This window comes from Ranitomeya variabilis, chromosome 4 (assembly GCF_051348905.1).
Source record: "Ranitomeya variabilis isolate aRanVar5 chromosome 4, aRanVar5.hap1, whole genome shotgun sequence".
Taxonomy (NCBI): domain Eukaryota; kingdom Metazoa; phylum Chordata; class Amphibia; order Anura; family Dendrobatidae; genus Ranitomeya; species Ranitomeya variabilis.
The window spans coordinates 25,931,967-25,949,181 of NC_135235.1; the positions used below are offsets into that span (position 1 = coordinate 25,931,967).

Genomic DNA, 17,215 nt, shown 5'->3' on the forward strand with positions numbered 1-17,215 from the left:
CAGATTCTATCCAAGCCATATAATTTTAGGGGGCCCCCCAGATGAAGCTTATGCGAAACGTGCGTAGGGGCACATGTTTATGCTCATGGACATCATAATTGTTTTATGCTATGTTATTGATTGTTTATCATAACCTATTGTGATATTAACATTTATCTTTTTATTACCTTTCTTGTGTTCATATGCTCCGTGTTTTTTGTAATTATATGTATATATATTAATTTTTTGTTATTATTTGTTTGGGAGCTCCATGGGGTAGAGCCCATATGAGTCATGGCTGACAACCTTAGGACTATTTTTCATATAATATGGTATCTGTAACTGAGATTTTGTATCTAAATCTTGAAAGCTTGCCTTGTAACATCATTTATTTTATAAAGAATGCTGCAAAGACCCATACATCAGACCAACCTGCGGGGGCGGGGTGGCAGGGCGGCAGGGCACAGGGCCAAATTTTGCAGTGCTGCCCATCGGACTCTACGTGTGCCACCGCTCCTGGCCGATCTTCGCCCTCTTTTAAAAAAGTTAGCGCATAAATATCAAAATTTGCTACATTTTTTGCAATTTTATTTTTGCTAGATATCAAGAGGTTTAGTTGTACCAATATTTTACTATATTAATAGAGATCATAAAAAAAACAACAGACCAGACGATAAATGTATTTAATCGCTAAAAATCCATGTCATATGTTATAATCAAGAAGGAAAAAATGTGAAATATTTTACATAAGGTTTACATAGTGCAAGAAGCTTCATGTGACAATAAGAAGCCACAAGGGTCTGTACACACAATGGATTTGATTCAATCTTCGATGTCGATTCCGCACCAAAATCAAGATGAAATCCGATGATGATCTGCATGATTGGAACGTTAGTACCGCAGGAGAAAAAACGTCAATATCGCCAGTTTGTATCTGTATTCTTTTTCATTGCACCGAGCAGTTTGACGTCACATTGCGGCCACGTGGCTCCCACCTAGTGCCCCTAATTAGTGGGATGAGCGGGCAGCACCTCCTGGAAACATTGCTCTAAGCGAATCCTCCGCTGAGGAAGGGCACAATGCTCTGCAAGTGACTGACACTCGAGATCTGTACAACTTGGTCTGAATGACCTTAGATGTAATCAGATGTTGTCTTGAGCCGCTGGGGTGCAAATCTGCAGGAAGAAAAATTGGAAATCAGAATCTGAGAGATAGGAAAAGAAATGGAATCTACATATTATTATTACGCTTACTTATATAGCGTATCCATATTCTGCAGCACTTTACAGTCTCCTGATTCCACCCCGTCCCCCAGCGTCATACAAATACAGGGATTGTCTGTCCCCCACTCCTGTAATTGGGTCCCCCACTCCTGTAATTGGGACCCCCACTCCTGTAATTGGGACTCCCACTCCCGTAATTGGGACCCTCACTCCTGTAATTGGGACCTTCACTCCTGTAATTGGGACCCTCACTCCTGTAATTGGGACCCCCACTCCTGTAATTGGGACCCCCACTCCTGTAATTGGGACTCCCACTCCTGTAATTGGGACTCCCACACTTGTAATTGGGACCCCCACTCCTGTAATTGGGACCCCCACTCCTGTAATTGGGACCCCCACTCCTGTAATTGGGACCCCACTCCTGTAATTGGGACCCCCACTCCTGTAATTGGGACCCCCACTCCTGTAATTGGGACCCGCACTCCTGTAATTGGGACTCCCACTCCTGTAATTGGAACTCCCACTCCCGTAATTGGGACCCTCACTCCTGTAATTGGGACCCCACTCCTGTAATTGGGACCCTCACTCCTGTAATTGGGACCCCCACTCCTGTAATTGGGACCCCCACTCCTGTAATTGGGACCCCCACTCCTGTAATTGGGACTCCCACACTTGTAATTGGGACCCCCACTCCTGTAATTGGGACCCCCACTCCTGTAATTGGGACCCCTACTCCTGTAATTGGGACCCCCACTCCTGTAATTGGGACCCCACTCCTGTAATTGGGACCCCCACTCCTGTAATTGGGACCCCCACTCCTGTAATTGGGACCCGCACTCCTGTAATTGGGACTCCCACTCCTGTAATTGGAATGCCCACTCCTGTAATTGGGACCCTCACTCCTGTAATTGGGACCCCCACTCCTGTAATTGGGACTCCCACTCCCGTAATTGGGACCCTCACTCCTGTAATTGGGACCCCAACTCCTGTAATTGGGACCCCCACTCCTGTAATTGGGACTCCCACTCCTGTAATTGGGACCCCCACTCCTGTAATTGGGACCCCCACTCCTGTAATTGGGACTCCCACTCCTGTAATTGGGACCCCCACTCCTGTAATTGGGACTCCCACTCCTGTAATTGGGACCCCCACTCCTGTAATTGGGACCCCCACTCCTGTAATTGGGACCCCCACTCCTGTAATTTGGACTCCCACACTTGTAATTGGGACCCCCACTCCTGTAATTGGGACCCCCACTCCTGTAATTGGGACCCCTACTCCTGTAATTGGGACCCCCACTCCTGTAATTGGGACCCCACTCCTGTAATTGGGACCCCCACTCCTGTAATTGGGACCCCACTCCTGTAATTGGGACCCGCACTCCTGTAATTGGGACTCCCACTCCTGTAATTGGAATGCCCACTCCTGTAATTGGGACCCTCACTCCTGTAATTGGGACCCCCACTCCTGTAATTGGGACCCCCACTCCCGTAATTGGGACCCTCACTCCCGTAATTGGGACCCCACTCCTGTAATTGGGACTCCCACTCCTGTAATTGGGACCCCCACTCCTGTAATTGGGACCCCCACTCCTGTAATTGGGACCCAAGCTCCTGTAATTGGGACCTTCACTCCTGTAATTGGGACCCCCACTCCTGTAATTGGGACCCCCACTCCTGTAACTGGTGAACTATGTGATATTTATTGAGATCTTTATGTCAACACTTGATTGTAAAGTGCTGCGGAATATTTGGCGCTATAGAAATGGAGTTGTTATTATTATTGGCACCGCTGTCCCCATCGGGGGTCACAATCTCAATTTCCTATTAGTCTTTGGAGTGTGGGAGGAAACCGGAGCAAATGCAAGTAAACCCTTTGAAGATGTTGTTTTCGGTGGGATTTGATCCCAGGACCCCGGCGCTGCCCAGTCTCGTACACCACTTACCCTTTACACTCACATCTTCTTTTCTGGTGTAAGTTCTCCAGCAGCCATGCCCGCTTCCGTGCCCGCCTCTGTAAAGACAAGCAGCAAGTGTCAGGCCCAATTTAGGCAGGACTGTTATGTAAAACGCTGGGACCAGGCATTCCTCATCCTAGCTGCCAACAGTCCTGAATTTGCACGGACTGTCCCAAATTTTTCCCATATAGATCCCAGTAAAGTCAGTGATACCCCTGAGAACAATAGGTGGACTTTGTGTAAGCCCTGCCCAAAAGCGGGTGTTCACTCCCACTTCGGGGTTATCCCAAGCAGGTGTGATGGGTGAGACGGGGGATGGGACAACAATGATAACCGTGCACCATTACGAAGTATAAGAAGAGGTTAAAGAAAGCAATCCTTATACTTTATAGGGGTTTTCCAGTGATTTTTAGAAAAATCTGATTACTGTAATAAGACCAAATGAGAGGGGAGATCGGCGGCACTTCGAGATTAGTAGGGTCTTCTTCCACAAGGTCAATGACTCCATACAATCACCGCGAAAATATAATAAAAACAATTTATTTTCTTTAGTGATTCCCCCAAATGGAGTCCTGACAATTTTATTTTGGAGCATTTAAAGGGGACAATTTGGACCCGGGCAACGTGTTTTGCAAAGTGACAGCGCTGCTCATGTGTCAGAGCCCAGAGCCGAGAAGGGTGCAAAAAGAGGTAATATAAGTGTGATGCCACTGTCAGCATGGTGCAAAGATCGTAGACGTGTAAATGTTTCTTACCATCCTGCGATTCCGAGCAATTACAAGAGTTATGATGACCACAATTAATATAAGTATGAAGATTCCCACTCCAACCGTCACCCAAAACATAGAGTTAGACAGATCCAAGAAAGCTGACTGCACCGCTACAAGAAGAAATAAATAAATACATTTATTATTTCAGGTGAAAAATAATTGTAACAGCTATTAAATAAATATAATATTAATGTCCTCTATGTATAAAAATATAACTATTATAATACTGCTCCTATGTACAAGAATATAACTACTATAATACTGCCCCTATGTACAAGAATATAACTACTATAATACTGCCCCTATGGACAAGAATATAACTACTATAATACTGCCCCTATGTACAAGAATATAACTACTATAATACTGCTCCTATGTACAAGAATATAACTACTATAATACTGCCCCTATGTACAAGAATATAACTACTATAATACTGCCCCTATGTACAAGAATATAACTAATATAATACTGCTCCTATGTACAAGAATATAACTACTATAATACTGCCCCTATGTACAAGAGTATGACTACTATAATACTGCTCCCTATGTACAAGAATATAACTACTATAATACTGCTCCCTGTATATAAGGATATAACTACTATAATACTGCTCCCTATGTACAAGAATATAACTACTATAATACTGCCCCTATGTACAAGAATTTAACTACTATAATGCTGCTCGTATGCACAAGAATATAACTACTATAATACTGCCCCTATATACAAGAATATAACTACTATAATACTGCCCCTATTTACAAGAATATAACTACTATAATACTGCTCCCTGTATATAAGGATATAACTACTATAATACTGCCCCCTATGTACAAGAATATAGGTACTATAATACTGCCCCCATGTACAAGAATATAACTACTATAATACTACCCCTATATACAAGAATATAACTACTATAATACTGCTCATATGTACAAAAATATAACTACTATAATGCTGCTCGTATGTACAAGAATATAACTACTATAATACTGCCCCTATGTACAAGAATATAACTACTATAATACTGCCCCTATGTACAAGAATATAACTACTATAATACTGCTCCTATGTACAAGAATATAACTACTATAATACTGCTCCCTATGTACGGGAATATAACTACTATAATACTGCTCCCTATATACAGTGGGGCAAACAAGTATTTAGTCAGTCAGCAATAGTGCAAGTTCCACCACTTAAAAAGATGAGAGGCGTCTGTAATTTACATCATAGGTAGACCTCAACTATGGGAGACAAACTGAGAAAAAAAAATCCAGAAAATCACATTGTCTGTTTTTTTATCATTTTATTTGCATATTATGGTGGAAAATAAGTATTTGGTCAGAAACAAAATTTCATCTCAATACTTTGTAATATATCCTTTGTTGGCAATGACAGAGGTCAAACGTTTTCTGTAAGTCTTCACAAGGTTGCCACACACTGTTGTTGGTATGTTGGCCCATTCCTCCATGCAGATCTCCTCTAGAGCAGTGATGTTTTTGGCTTTTCGCTTGGCAACACGGACTTTCAACTCCCTCCAAAGGTTTTCTATAGGGTTGAGATCTGGAGACTGGCTAGGCCACTCCAGGACCTTGAAATGCTTCTTACGAAGCCACTCCTTCGTTGCCCTGGCGGTGTGCTTTGGATCATTGTCATGTTGAAAGACCCAGCCACGTTTCAACTTCAATGCCCTTGCTGATGGAAGGAGGTTTGCACTTAAAATCTCACAATACATGGCCCCATTCATTCTTTCATGTACCCGGATCAGTCGTCCTGGCAGAGAAACAGCCCCAAAGCATGATGTTTCCACCACCATGCTTTACAGTAGGTATGGTGTTTGATGGATGCAACTCAGTATTCTTTTTCCTCCAAACACGACAAGTTGTGTTTCTACCAAACAGTTCCAGTTTGGTTTCATCAGACCATAGGACATTCTCCCAAAACTCCTCTGGATCATCCAAATGCTCTCTAGCAAACTTCAGACGGGCCCGGACATGTACTGGCTTAAGCAGTGGGACACGTCTGGCACTGCAGGATCTGAGTCCATGGTGGCGTAGTGTGTTACTTATGGTAGGCCTTGTTACATTGGTCCCAGCTCTCTGCAGTTCATTCACTAGGTCCCCCCGCGTGGTTCTGGGATTTTTGCTCACCGTTCTTGTGATCATTCTGACCCCACGGGGTGGGATTTTGCGTGGAGCCCCAGATCGAGGGAGATTATCAGTGGTCTTGAATGTCTTCCATTTTCTAATTATTGCTCCCACTGTTGATTTCTTCACTCCAAGCTGGTTGGCTATTGCAGATTCAGTCTTCCCAGCCTGGTGCAGGGCTACAATTTTGTTTCTGGTGTCCTTTGACAGCTCTTTGGTCTTCACCATAGTGGAGTTTGGAGTGTGACTGTTTGAGGGTGTGCACAGGTGTCTTTTTATACTGATAACAAGTTTAAACAGGTGCCATTACTACAGGTAATGAGTGGAGGAAGGAGGAGACTCTTAAAGAAGAAGTTACAGGTCTGTGAGAGCCAGAAATCTGGATTGTTTGTTTCTGACCAAATACTTATTTTCCACCATAAAATGCAAATAAAATGATAAAAAAACAGACAATGTGATTTTCTAGATTTTTTTTTCTCAGTTTGTCTCCCATAGTTGAGGTCTACCTATGATGTAAATTACAGACGCCTCTCATCTTTTTAAGTGGTGGAACTTGCACTATTGCTGACTGACTAAATACTTTTTTGCCCCACTGTATAAGGATATAACTACTATAATACTGCCCCCATGTACAAGAATATAACTACTATAATACTGCCACTATGTACAAGAATATAACTACTATAATACTGCTCCCTATATATAAGGATGTAACTACTATAATACTGCTCCTATGTACAAGAATATAACTACTATAATACTGCCCCTATGTACAAGAATATAACTACTATAATACTGCTCCTATGTACAAGAATATAACTACTATAATACTGCTCCTATGTACAAGAATATAACTACTATAATACTGCTCCCTATATATAAGGATGTAACTACTATAATACTGCTCCTATGTACAAGAATATAACTACTATAATACTGCCCCTATGTACAAAAATATAACTACTATAATACTGCCCCTATGTACAAGAATATAGCTTCTATAATACTGCTCTTATGTACAAGAATATAACTACTATAATACTGCCCCTATGTACAAGAATATAACTACTATAATACTGCTCCTATGTGCAAGAATATAACTACTATAATACTGCCCCTATGTACAAGAATATAACTACTATAATACTGCCCCCTATGTACAAGAATATAACTACTATAATACTGCTCCTATGTACAAGAATATAACTACTATAATACTGCTCCTATGTACAAGAATATAACTGCTATAATACTGCCCCTATGTACAACAATATAACTACTATAATACTGCCCCCTATGTACAAGAATATAACTACTATAATACTGCCCCCATGTACAAGAATATAACTACTATAATACTGCTCCTATGTACAAGAATATAACTACTATAATACTGCCCCCTATGTACAAGAATATAACTACTATAATACTGCTCCTATGTACAACAATATAACTACTATAATACTGCTCCTATGTACAAGAATATAACTACTATAATATTGCTCCTATGTACAAGAATATAACTACTATAATACTGCTCCTATGTACAACAATATAACTACTATAATACTGCCCCTATGTACAAGAATATAACTACTATAATACTGCTCCTAAGTACAAGAATATAACTACTATAATACTGCTCCTATGTACAAGAATATAACTACTATAATACTGCCCCTATGTACAAGAATATAACTACTATAATACTGCCCCTATGTACAAGAATATAACTACTATAATACTGTTCCTGTATACAAGAATATAACTACTATAATACTGCTCCTATGTACAAGAATATAACTACTATAATACTGCTCCTATGTACAAGAATATAACTGCTATAATACTGCTCCTATGTACAAGAATATAACTACTATAATACTGCCCCTATGTACAAGAATATAACTACTATAATACTGCCCCTATGTACAAGAATATAACTACTATAATACTGTTCCTGTATACAAGAATATAACTACTATAATACTGCTCCTATGTACAAGAATATAACTACTATAATACTGCTCCTATGTACAAGAATATAACTACTATAATACTGCTCCTATGTACAAGAATATAACTGCTATAATACTGCCCCCTGTATGTAAAAATATGAAAACAAGACTGGTCCTGCTCAGGTAAAGCGTGGGGTGAGACATACTTAAGTCCGAGTCGCCTTCCCGACTTAGTGTCACGTTGGCGCTGATTATCCTGTTTTTCCCGTCAGTGACGCTGCAGGTCCAGGTGATCTTAGTCTCATTTCCAGCTGTATCTTCTACAATCAGAGAACTCTGCCCGTCTCGTCCACACGTCTCACGATTTGTCTTCATTTGATGCCAGCACAGCTTCTTGTTGCTGTCTATGCAGTTTATAGTACAGTGGAGCGGGACCTTGGTGTCCATGCTGACGGCACTTTCTGAATTGGACACTGTGAAAAAGAATGGTGACGTAGACATAAGGTCGTACACAAGGGCCAAGAAGAAGAGCAAAAGATGGAAAGAAGAAAGCAAAAATTCCTGACTGTATGTGACTTAATGGGATCTTCTACCCTTCTACATCTTTTTCTTTTCTTATCTAAAATACATAGAAAATTCCATTCTAATTAATTTATTAATGTATCTTCATAGCAGTTTCCGCTCCTTCTTTTCTGACACTGAGCTCTATCACCTTTACAAAGACATGGAGTTAAAAGATTGGAGTCTGATTACCTGCAGCCACTACTAGAGGGAGCTCACAGCATACAAACTCTTTAGCACCACCTAGTGGAGGCATCAAGAATATTTCACGCAGAAAATTTCCCAAAAAATCCTTTTTAAAATGCCCATGGTGTGAACATACCCCAAGTGTTTGATGTTCTCGTTTTCAATAACGAAAACATTGTTCTTACCATCGTGTTCTCCGTTTTCCTCTCTGTTCACCAATTATTGCACATGTAAGAAAATTGATTCTAGAAATAGAATTTCTGTCGGACAGTGACGGCCGCAGCCTAACCTCATCTTGCCATGTGAGGGATCGGATCTGCTGTTATTAATTATCTCTTTTCTCGTAACGGCCGTAACCATGGAAACGATAGAAGAGCAGCCATCATTTAATGGAAAATTCTTCTGTACTTCTTACATTTATTTTTGCTATGCAGGTAAGAATTGTGTTGTGTGTTTTTTTATTGTTCACATGATTTCCAATTAAAGTTATTATGACATTTTGAATTATAGTTTTAATTTTTGATATAGTCATGAAAAAAAAAAAAAAAAAAAATCAGCCGTGCCATTTAAAAAAAACAAATGAATAAAAAAATGCCCTAAAAATGGCTTTTTTTCTAGACTATTAAAAATAATCACAATAAAAAAGGTCTTTTTTGAGATACCAGATGGAAAGCTCTGAGATAATTTTTTATTTAATTTTTTTTTTATTATGAGAGACTTTATTATAGTAAGTCGGGATTTCTAAATTAAAGGGGTAGTTCCTATCTTATAATGATGAATGTTGTTATTCCAGTGGGACCACCTCTCAAGATCAACGCCCCCATCAATCATAAAGTGATGGCATTTCCTGGTAATATTACTATTATAAGATGGGAATATCCCTTTAAGGCCGGGGACACACTTAACGTATAAAAAAACGGTCCGTTTTTCACGGCCGAGAATCGCACAAATGTTTCAAAAACAGTGATCCGTGTGCAATGCGAGGATGCGTTTTCCTCGCATCAAATGATCCGTATGGCATCCGTATGCCGAGATTTTCTCGCAAGCTTGCAAAACCGACATCTAATGGATTTATGTGCTCAAATGTTCGGGAAAACATATATACAGTATATATATATATATATATATATATATATATATATATATGTCATTGTGACACATATATATATATTCTGTATTTAGATTTCAATCAGCGCGATATCTGTGAACAGCCGGTAATTCAATTGCCGGCTTTTCATTTCTCCTGCACAAACCCGACAGGATATGACACATGGTTTTCATACAGTAAACCATCTCATATCCCCCTTTTTTTTGCATATTCCACACTACTAATGTTAGTAGTGTGTATGTGCAAAATTTCAGCGCTGTAGCTGCTAAAATAAAGGGTTAAATGGCGGAAAAAATTGGCGTGGGCTCCCGCGCAATTTTCTCCGCCAGAATGGTAAAGCCAGTGACTGAGGGCAGATATTAATAGCCAGGAGAGGGTCCATGGTTATTGGCCCCCCCCGTGGCTAAAAACATCTGCCCCCAGCCACCCCAGAAAAGGCACATCTGGAAGATGTGCCTATTCTGGCACTTGGCCACTCTCTTCCCACTCCCTGTAGCGGTGGGATATGGGGTAATGAAGGGTTAATGCCACCTTGCTATTGGAAGGTGACATTAAGCCAGATTAATAATGGAGAGGCGTCAATTATGACACCTATCCATTATTAATCCAATTGTTGGAAAGGGTTAAAAAACACACACACACATGATTTAAAAATAGTTTAATGAAATAAACACAGCGGTTGTTGTAATAATTTATTGTTCTCTCAATCCATCAGCAACACCCTCGCTTGGAAAAATAATAAACGCACAAGATACATACCTTCTGGTGAACCGTCTCGTCCCACGAAGTAATCCATCTGAAGGGGTTAACTAATATTACAGGCAGGAGCCCTGCTAAATGCAGCTGTGCTCCGTGCCTGTAATCCCCGGCGAATGAATGAAATGTAGGTCATTGACCTACATTTCCTTCAGTCGCGGTGAGGCGCCCTCTGGTGGATGTTCTCATGAACTACAGCCTGGGAACTTTTTCCCACGCTCCAGGTCATATGAGGACATCCACCAGGGGGCGCCTCACCGCGACTGAAGGAAATGTAGGTCAATGACCTACATTTCATTCATTCGCCGGGGGATTACAGGCACGGAGCACAGCTGCATTTAGCAGGGCTCCTGCCTGTAATATTAGTTAACCCCTTCAGATGGATTACTTCGTGGGACGAGACGGTTCACCAGAAGGTATGTATCTTGTGCGTTTATTATTTTTCCAAGCGAGGGTGGTCCTGATGGATTGAGAGAACAATAAATTATTACAACAACCGCTGTGTTTATTTCATTAAACTATTTTTAAATCATGTGTGTGTGTGTTTTTTAACCCTTTCCAACAATTGGATTAATAATGGATAGGTGTCATAATTGACGCCTCTCCATTATTAATCTGGCTTAATGTCACCTTCCAATAGCAAGGTGGCATTAACCCTTCATTACCCCATATCCCACTGCTACACGGGAGTGGGAAGAGAGTGGCCAAGTGCCAGAATAGGCGCATCTTCCAGATGTGCCTTTTCTGGGGTGGCTGGGGGCAGATGTTTTTAGCCACGGGGGGGGCCAATAACCATGGACCCTCTCCTGGCTATTAATATCTGCCCTCAGTCACTGGCTTTACCATTCTGGCGGAGAAAATTGCGCGGGAGCCCACGCCAATTTTTTCCGCCATTTAACCCTTTATTTTAGCAGCTACAGCGCTGAAATTTTGCATACACACACTACTAACATTAGTAGTGTGGAATATGCAAAAAAACAGGGGATATGAGATGGTTTACTGTATGTAAACCATGTCTCATATCCTGTCGGGTATTGTGAAGGAGAAATGCAAAGCCGGCAATTGAATTACCGGCTTTTCTATAGAACACCGCTGCGTATTTCTCGCAATGCACACTGCTGGTCCGTGTGGAATCCGATTTTTTCTCGCACCCATAGACTTGCATTGGCGAGTCTCGGCCGAGATACGCTGACAATCGCAGCATGCTGCGAGTTCCCTCGGATCCGAAATACGGTGGAGAAAATATCGGATGATGGGAGCTGAACCATAGATTAACATTGGGCCGAGTGCTATGCGATTTTTTATCGCATAGCACTCGTCCGTATTACGGTCTAGTGTGACCCCGGCCTAAGGGGGTTATCTGCTACTTTTACGTTTCCTGAATGGATCCAAGGTGGTTAGAAAGTTAAAAAAAAAAAAAAAAAAAAAAAGACCGCTGCTGCCAATCACACTGTTTCTTCTAGCACAGACGATATGTCAAGGTTGCTGCCCACAAGCAGCTACTGATTGTCTGCAGCTGTCAAGTGACATCCCTTGCAGGAAGAAGTCAGATGTCCGAGAGTGGTCACAACAGGAGATCGGCACAGGGTCTTTTTCATAAATGATAGGTCAAGTTCAGATGATAGCATTTATATATATATATATATATATATATATATATATATATATATATATATATATATATATATATATATATAACTTGTCTCTCAAGATAATAGGTATGGCTGTGAGATGATAAGTCAGGTTGTCTGACATAATACGCTGGTATTAAACCAGGTATGAAACCAGAAACTAGATATGTAAGTTGGTCTCTGAGATAATAAGTGAAGATTCTGAGATAAAGAGTCAGGGCTATGAGATAACTTGGAGCTCTGACAGTATAAATCAGGACTATGAGATAATAAGACAGAGCTTTGAAATAATAAGTGACAACTGAAGTAATAAGTCAGGACTCTGAGATATTAAGTGAAGACTGAGATAATACGTCTGACTCTAAAATAATAAATCAGGCCTATGAGACAATAAGAGCTTTGAAATAATAAGTGAAGACTGAGATAATATGTCAGATTCTAAGATAATAAGTCAGGGCTATGAGATAACAAAACGGAGCTTTGAAATATTAAGTGAAGACTGAGATGTTAAGCAACGACTCTGAGATAATAAGTCAGACTCTGACATAATAAGTGAAGGCTGTGAGAAAATAAGTGAGGGCTCTGTGATAATAAATGGCGTTTCTGAGATAATAACTCAGAGCTCTGAGAGAATAAGTTAGGGCTCTGAAATAATAAGTCAGGACTCTGAGATAATAAATGAAGGCTGAGTCAAGAAGTCAAGCTCTGAGAGAGTAATTGGGGGCTCTGTGATAATAAGTGAAGCTCTACCATAGTAAGTCAGGAAACAAGAAATATAGCAGATGTTTTGTGATAAAAGTTAGCCAGATCTAAGTGTAGTCAGCTCCCAGCTCAGATCTCTGAGATAATAAGTAAGATTGTGGGATGATAAGTCAGGCTCAAATGTAATGAGTCAGGTCTGTCTTAGCTTGTCTTTCCCTGAGATAATAAGCCAGCTCTGACATATTAGACCACTCTTGAAAATGCCATTTCAAAGGGAATGTCTGTAGTGCGAGTATTATGAAAATTCAGGGCTTGATCTAAGAAATTAGGCATTGAAATGACATGTGAGGCTCTGTAGTGATCCTGTAAGTCACCTAGTACTTATAGCTGACCTTTCTTCTAGATAACAACTTGCAGTAGATCTAACATGGTAGGCTGCTCGCTATTAAACCAGGTCCAGGGACATATCTGAAGTCTGATATAATAAATCAGAGCTCTGAGATACTAAACAAAGACTCTGAGATAATAAATCTAAGTTCTTAAGTAATATATCAGAGCTAATAAGTCAGTGTCCTGAGATAAGTCAGGGGACTGAGATAATAAGCGAGGGGACTGAGATAATGAGTCAGGGATCTGAGATAGTAACCCAGCTCTTCAATATAATAAGTCAAGACTTTGAGAGAGTAAATCAGACCTTTGAGATAGTGTCAGTTCTATGTGATGCTATCAGGGCTCCGAAATTATAAGTCAGGGCTTCATGGTACTAAATCAGGGCTCTGAGATAATAAGCAAGAGCACTGAGATAGTAAGTCAGTGTCTTGTGATAATAAGTCAGGGCTCTTAGATGCTAAACCAGCCCTACGAGATAATAAATCAGGGCTCTGATAGAATAAATCAGGGACTGGAGAATATAAATTAGGGCTCCGAGATAATAAGTCAGAGCTTTAAGGCGCTAAATCAGGGATCTGAGATAATAAAACAGAGCTCGACCAGAATTTCACTCCTGGAGAAATATCTGTAAGTTTCTTACCCGTGAGGCCGGCCACACACACCTCCCTCCTTAGCTCCTTCCTCCTATTGCCGATCTTTAGAAGGATCTCCATCTGATATTTGCCACTTTTAGGCTTTGTAAGATGAACACTCAGGTCGTTGGCTTTCTCGGACGCCTCCTTCTCATCGCTCTTTCTGGGCCAGCTAGCAGCACCATCCGTGACACTGAGCTGATTGAGGATCTGGGACGAGTAACTGACGGATCCTTCTTCTACGTGGGCATCGGAGGACATGGGATTTTTCCGAATGTTAAAGTTGAAGATCCACGGAATGGTGACCGGGCTTTTATCTGAGGCGTAGACTATGGAAGGAAAGTCATGGAATCCTGCAAAAATCATCAAAAGGAGATCGAAGAAGGGTGTTATGACTTAGACTCTGAACTCAATCTCCAAATTATGGGTAAAATTGGGGAAAGGGGGTTTCTAGTACCCCAAAACACTCACTGGGCAGCTGAGGTTATTGGAGTTTATTGCATACTGATTTAATATTGAGTTTAATGAGAGCTGCTTAGAGCTCCCTCTAGTGGTGGTTACAACCGTAGGCAATTTTATCTTTTACCTGGATAGCCTTGAGTTTTTCCAACACTGGGGGTAGGAGGGCATGTGGACTTTGGGGGTTGGTTGGGAATATGGATCCTGAAATCCAATTTTTGCCCGGAGTAGACATGCTTATTCAACCAATCCAACATCAGTAATAGATCGGTGAGGGTCCTACACCCAGTACTCCCACCAGTCAGCTGTTAGCAGGTCGGATGTACACAGTCTACAGAGCTGTAATAGTACAGCTCCATATATTGTGTGTAGTGGCCGTTCTGGGTACTGCACCTCAGCTCCCATTCTATTCAATAGGAGCTGAGCTGCAGTACCACCACCGGCCACTATGCAGTGTATGGCGCTGTGCTGTTCTGGCTCTGCACATTGTGGTCACCCGGCCGCAGCCTATGGATAGAGATGGGAGAGTGTGGTTCCAATACCAAAAACTGTGATAGGTGTGGTGATGCTGAGCTCGTTTCCACCATCCATCGTAATGCGGCACACGTAAACGACGTTCGATTGCACATTGTTCTCCTCCAGTTTAGGATCATTCGACATCGCTATTCCATTCTTCTTCCACGACACTTTGAGTCCTGGAACTGATGACGGTGTCAGATTCAACTCAAGGTCTTCTGATGGGAGAAGATTGGCAGAAGGGAATATGGAGACTGCCGAAAACAAGAAATAAGATTGGATGAGAAGGAACACGGAGCAAGCAAACTCAGCACTGAAAAAGGCACTTTTGTGAAGGTCTAACTCCCAAATGACCTGACAGATGATCTGGGCCGGGAACGGTGCCACACATAGTATCTGCCATGTAGGTAAAGGGGCATCGGTCCCCCGACAAAATAAAGCCAGACCATAGATCCGACCTCAAAAAGAATTCTGACCCCAGCCCCAATAATGAATTCAAACCGGAGGCTAGACCTCAAAATTAATTCCCACCTAAAATATCCGACATAAAATCAACCCTCCGATCAGACCTCCAAATTAATTCAGATTAGAGACCAGACCCCCAAAAATTGATTCAGACCCCAGATCAGACCCCAAAATTAATTCACAACCACAGTAAATTCAGACCCCAAACCAGGTCCAAAAATTAATTCAGATGCTAGACCAAACACAAAATGAACCCAACCCAGACCCTAAAAATAAACCTAGACCTAAAGCCCTAAGCTTAGGTGAGTAGTCCCCTATCTGTAAATATTTGTCCCGAGCTGCAGGTTATTATAAAGAAACGAACTGTGCCGTGCTCGCGATCCCTGGGGCCATCGGCGAATGCTGCTGCTCCCAATAATGGAGGCGACGATGACATCACTTCGGCAGCCAATCAGTGAGCTCCTTTGGCTCTATCCCATGTTAATTTAGGCTTGGAAATTAAATCAGACCCTAGACCTAAAAGTAATAAATTTCAGACCCTAAACCAAACCCTTTACTCATGACGCACCTTGAAAGATGAAGAGTTCCACGGTTATGATCACGTTACTTAGATATTTACAAGTGTAAGTGCCTGAATCCGTGGTCCTAAGATCTGACACCACTAGCTCATTGGCTTCCTGGCATGGGTCGTTGTAACGTTGTCTATCTGAAATGGACAAGATAACTTCACTGTGAATATTGTCCCTGTCCTGTTGGGCAAGTTTGGAAAAAGTTTGAAAAAAGTTCTATTTAACAGCTTTTAAATGATGTCTAGCAACATCTAGAACATCTAGGAACATATTGCTTGACATCGTTCACCTTAAAATATTAACTTTTTTTTTTCATTACCCACATAGAATAAAATATTTAAGGATTCTCATTTTCACAAAGAATAGGTCGGTGCTTCCTGTTTTGAGCAGCTCACTATTGAGCTTTGCTGTGTAGACTGGGATAGCATATGTAGAGTCGCTTCATAGTCATTATCATTGGGTAAGATGATGACAACTCTACTGTACAGCTAGAGGACCTGAGGCAGCAGGATAGTAACACTATATAAACAGAGTTACTCCATAATTTCCTAGAGACTACAGTACAGACCAAAAGTTTGCACACACCTTCTCATTTAAAGATTTTTCTGTATTTTCATGACTATGAAAATTGTACATTCACACTGAAGGCAACAAAACTATGAATTAACACATGTGGAATTATATACTTAACAAAAAAGGGGGAAACAACTGAAATTATGTCTTATATTCTAGGTTCTTCAAAGTAGCCACCTTTTGCTTTGATGACTGCTTTGCACACTCTTGGCATTCTCTTGATGAGCTTCAAGAGGTGGTCACCGGGAATGGTTTTCACTTCACAGGTGTGCCCTGTCAGGTTTAATAAGTGGGATTTCTTGCCTTATAAATGGTGTTGGGACCATCAGTTGTGTTGTGCAGAAGTCTGGTGGATACACAGCTGATAGTCCTACTGAATAGACTGTTAGAATTTGTATTATGGCAAGAAAAAAGCAGCTAAGTAAAGAAAAACGAGTGGCCATCATTACTTTAAGAAATGAAGGTCAGTCAGTGCGAAAAATTGGGAAAACTTTGAAAGTGTCCCCAAGTGCAGTTACAAAAACCATCAAGCGCTACAAAGAAACTGGCTCACATGAGGACCGCCCCAGGAAAGGAAGACCAAGAGTCACCTCTGCTTCTGAGGATAAGTTTATCCGAGTC

General features: G+C 41.2%; 1 protein-coding gene across 1 annotated transcript in view; it reads right to left on the reverse strand.

Annotated features, from left to right (window-relative positions):
* Positions 1–432: 432 nt before the first annotated feature.
* CD4 (CD4 molecule) overlaps positions 433–17,215 on the reverse strand; it is a 36,465-nt gene continuing 19,682 nt past the window's right edge. Inside the window, exons 4-10 of the mRNA XM_077257027.1 lie at positions 16,021–16,158; positions 15,014–15,241; positions 14,021–14,365; positions 8,253–8,519; positions 3,915–4,039; positions 3,148–3,215; positions 433–1,154 (exon numbers count right to left, since the gene is read on the reverse strand). Of these exons, the coding sequence (XP_077113142.1) occupies positions 1,112–1,154; positions 3,148–3,215; positions 3,915–4,039; positions 8,253–8,519; positions 14,021–14,365; positions 15,014–15,241; positions 16,021–16,158 (1,214 nt within the window). The 3' untranslated portion in view covers positions 433–1,111. The remainder of the gene's footprint in view (positions 1,155–3,147; positions 3,216–3,914; positions 4,040–8,252; positions 8,520–14,020; positions 14,366–15,013; positions 15,242–16,020; positions 16,159–17,215) is intronic.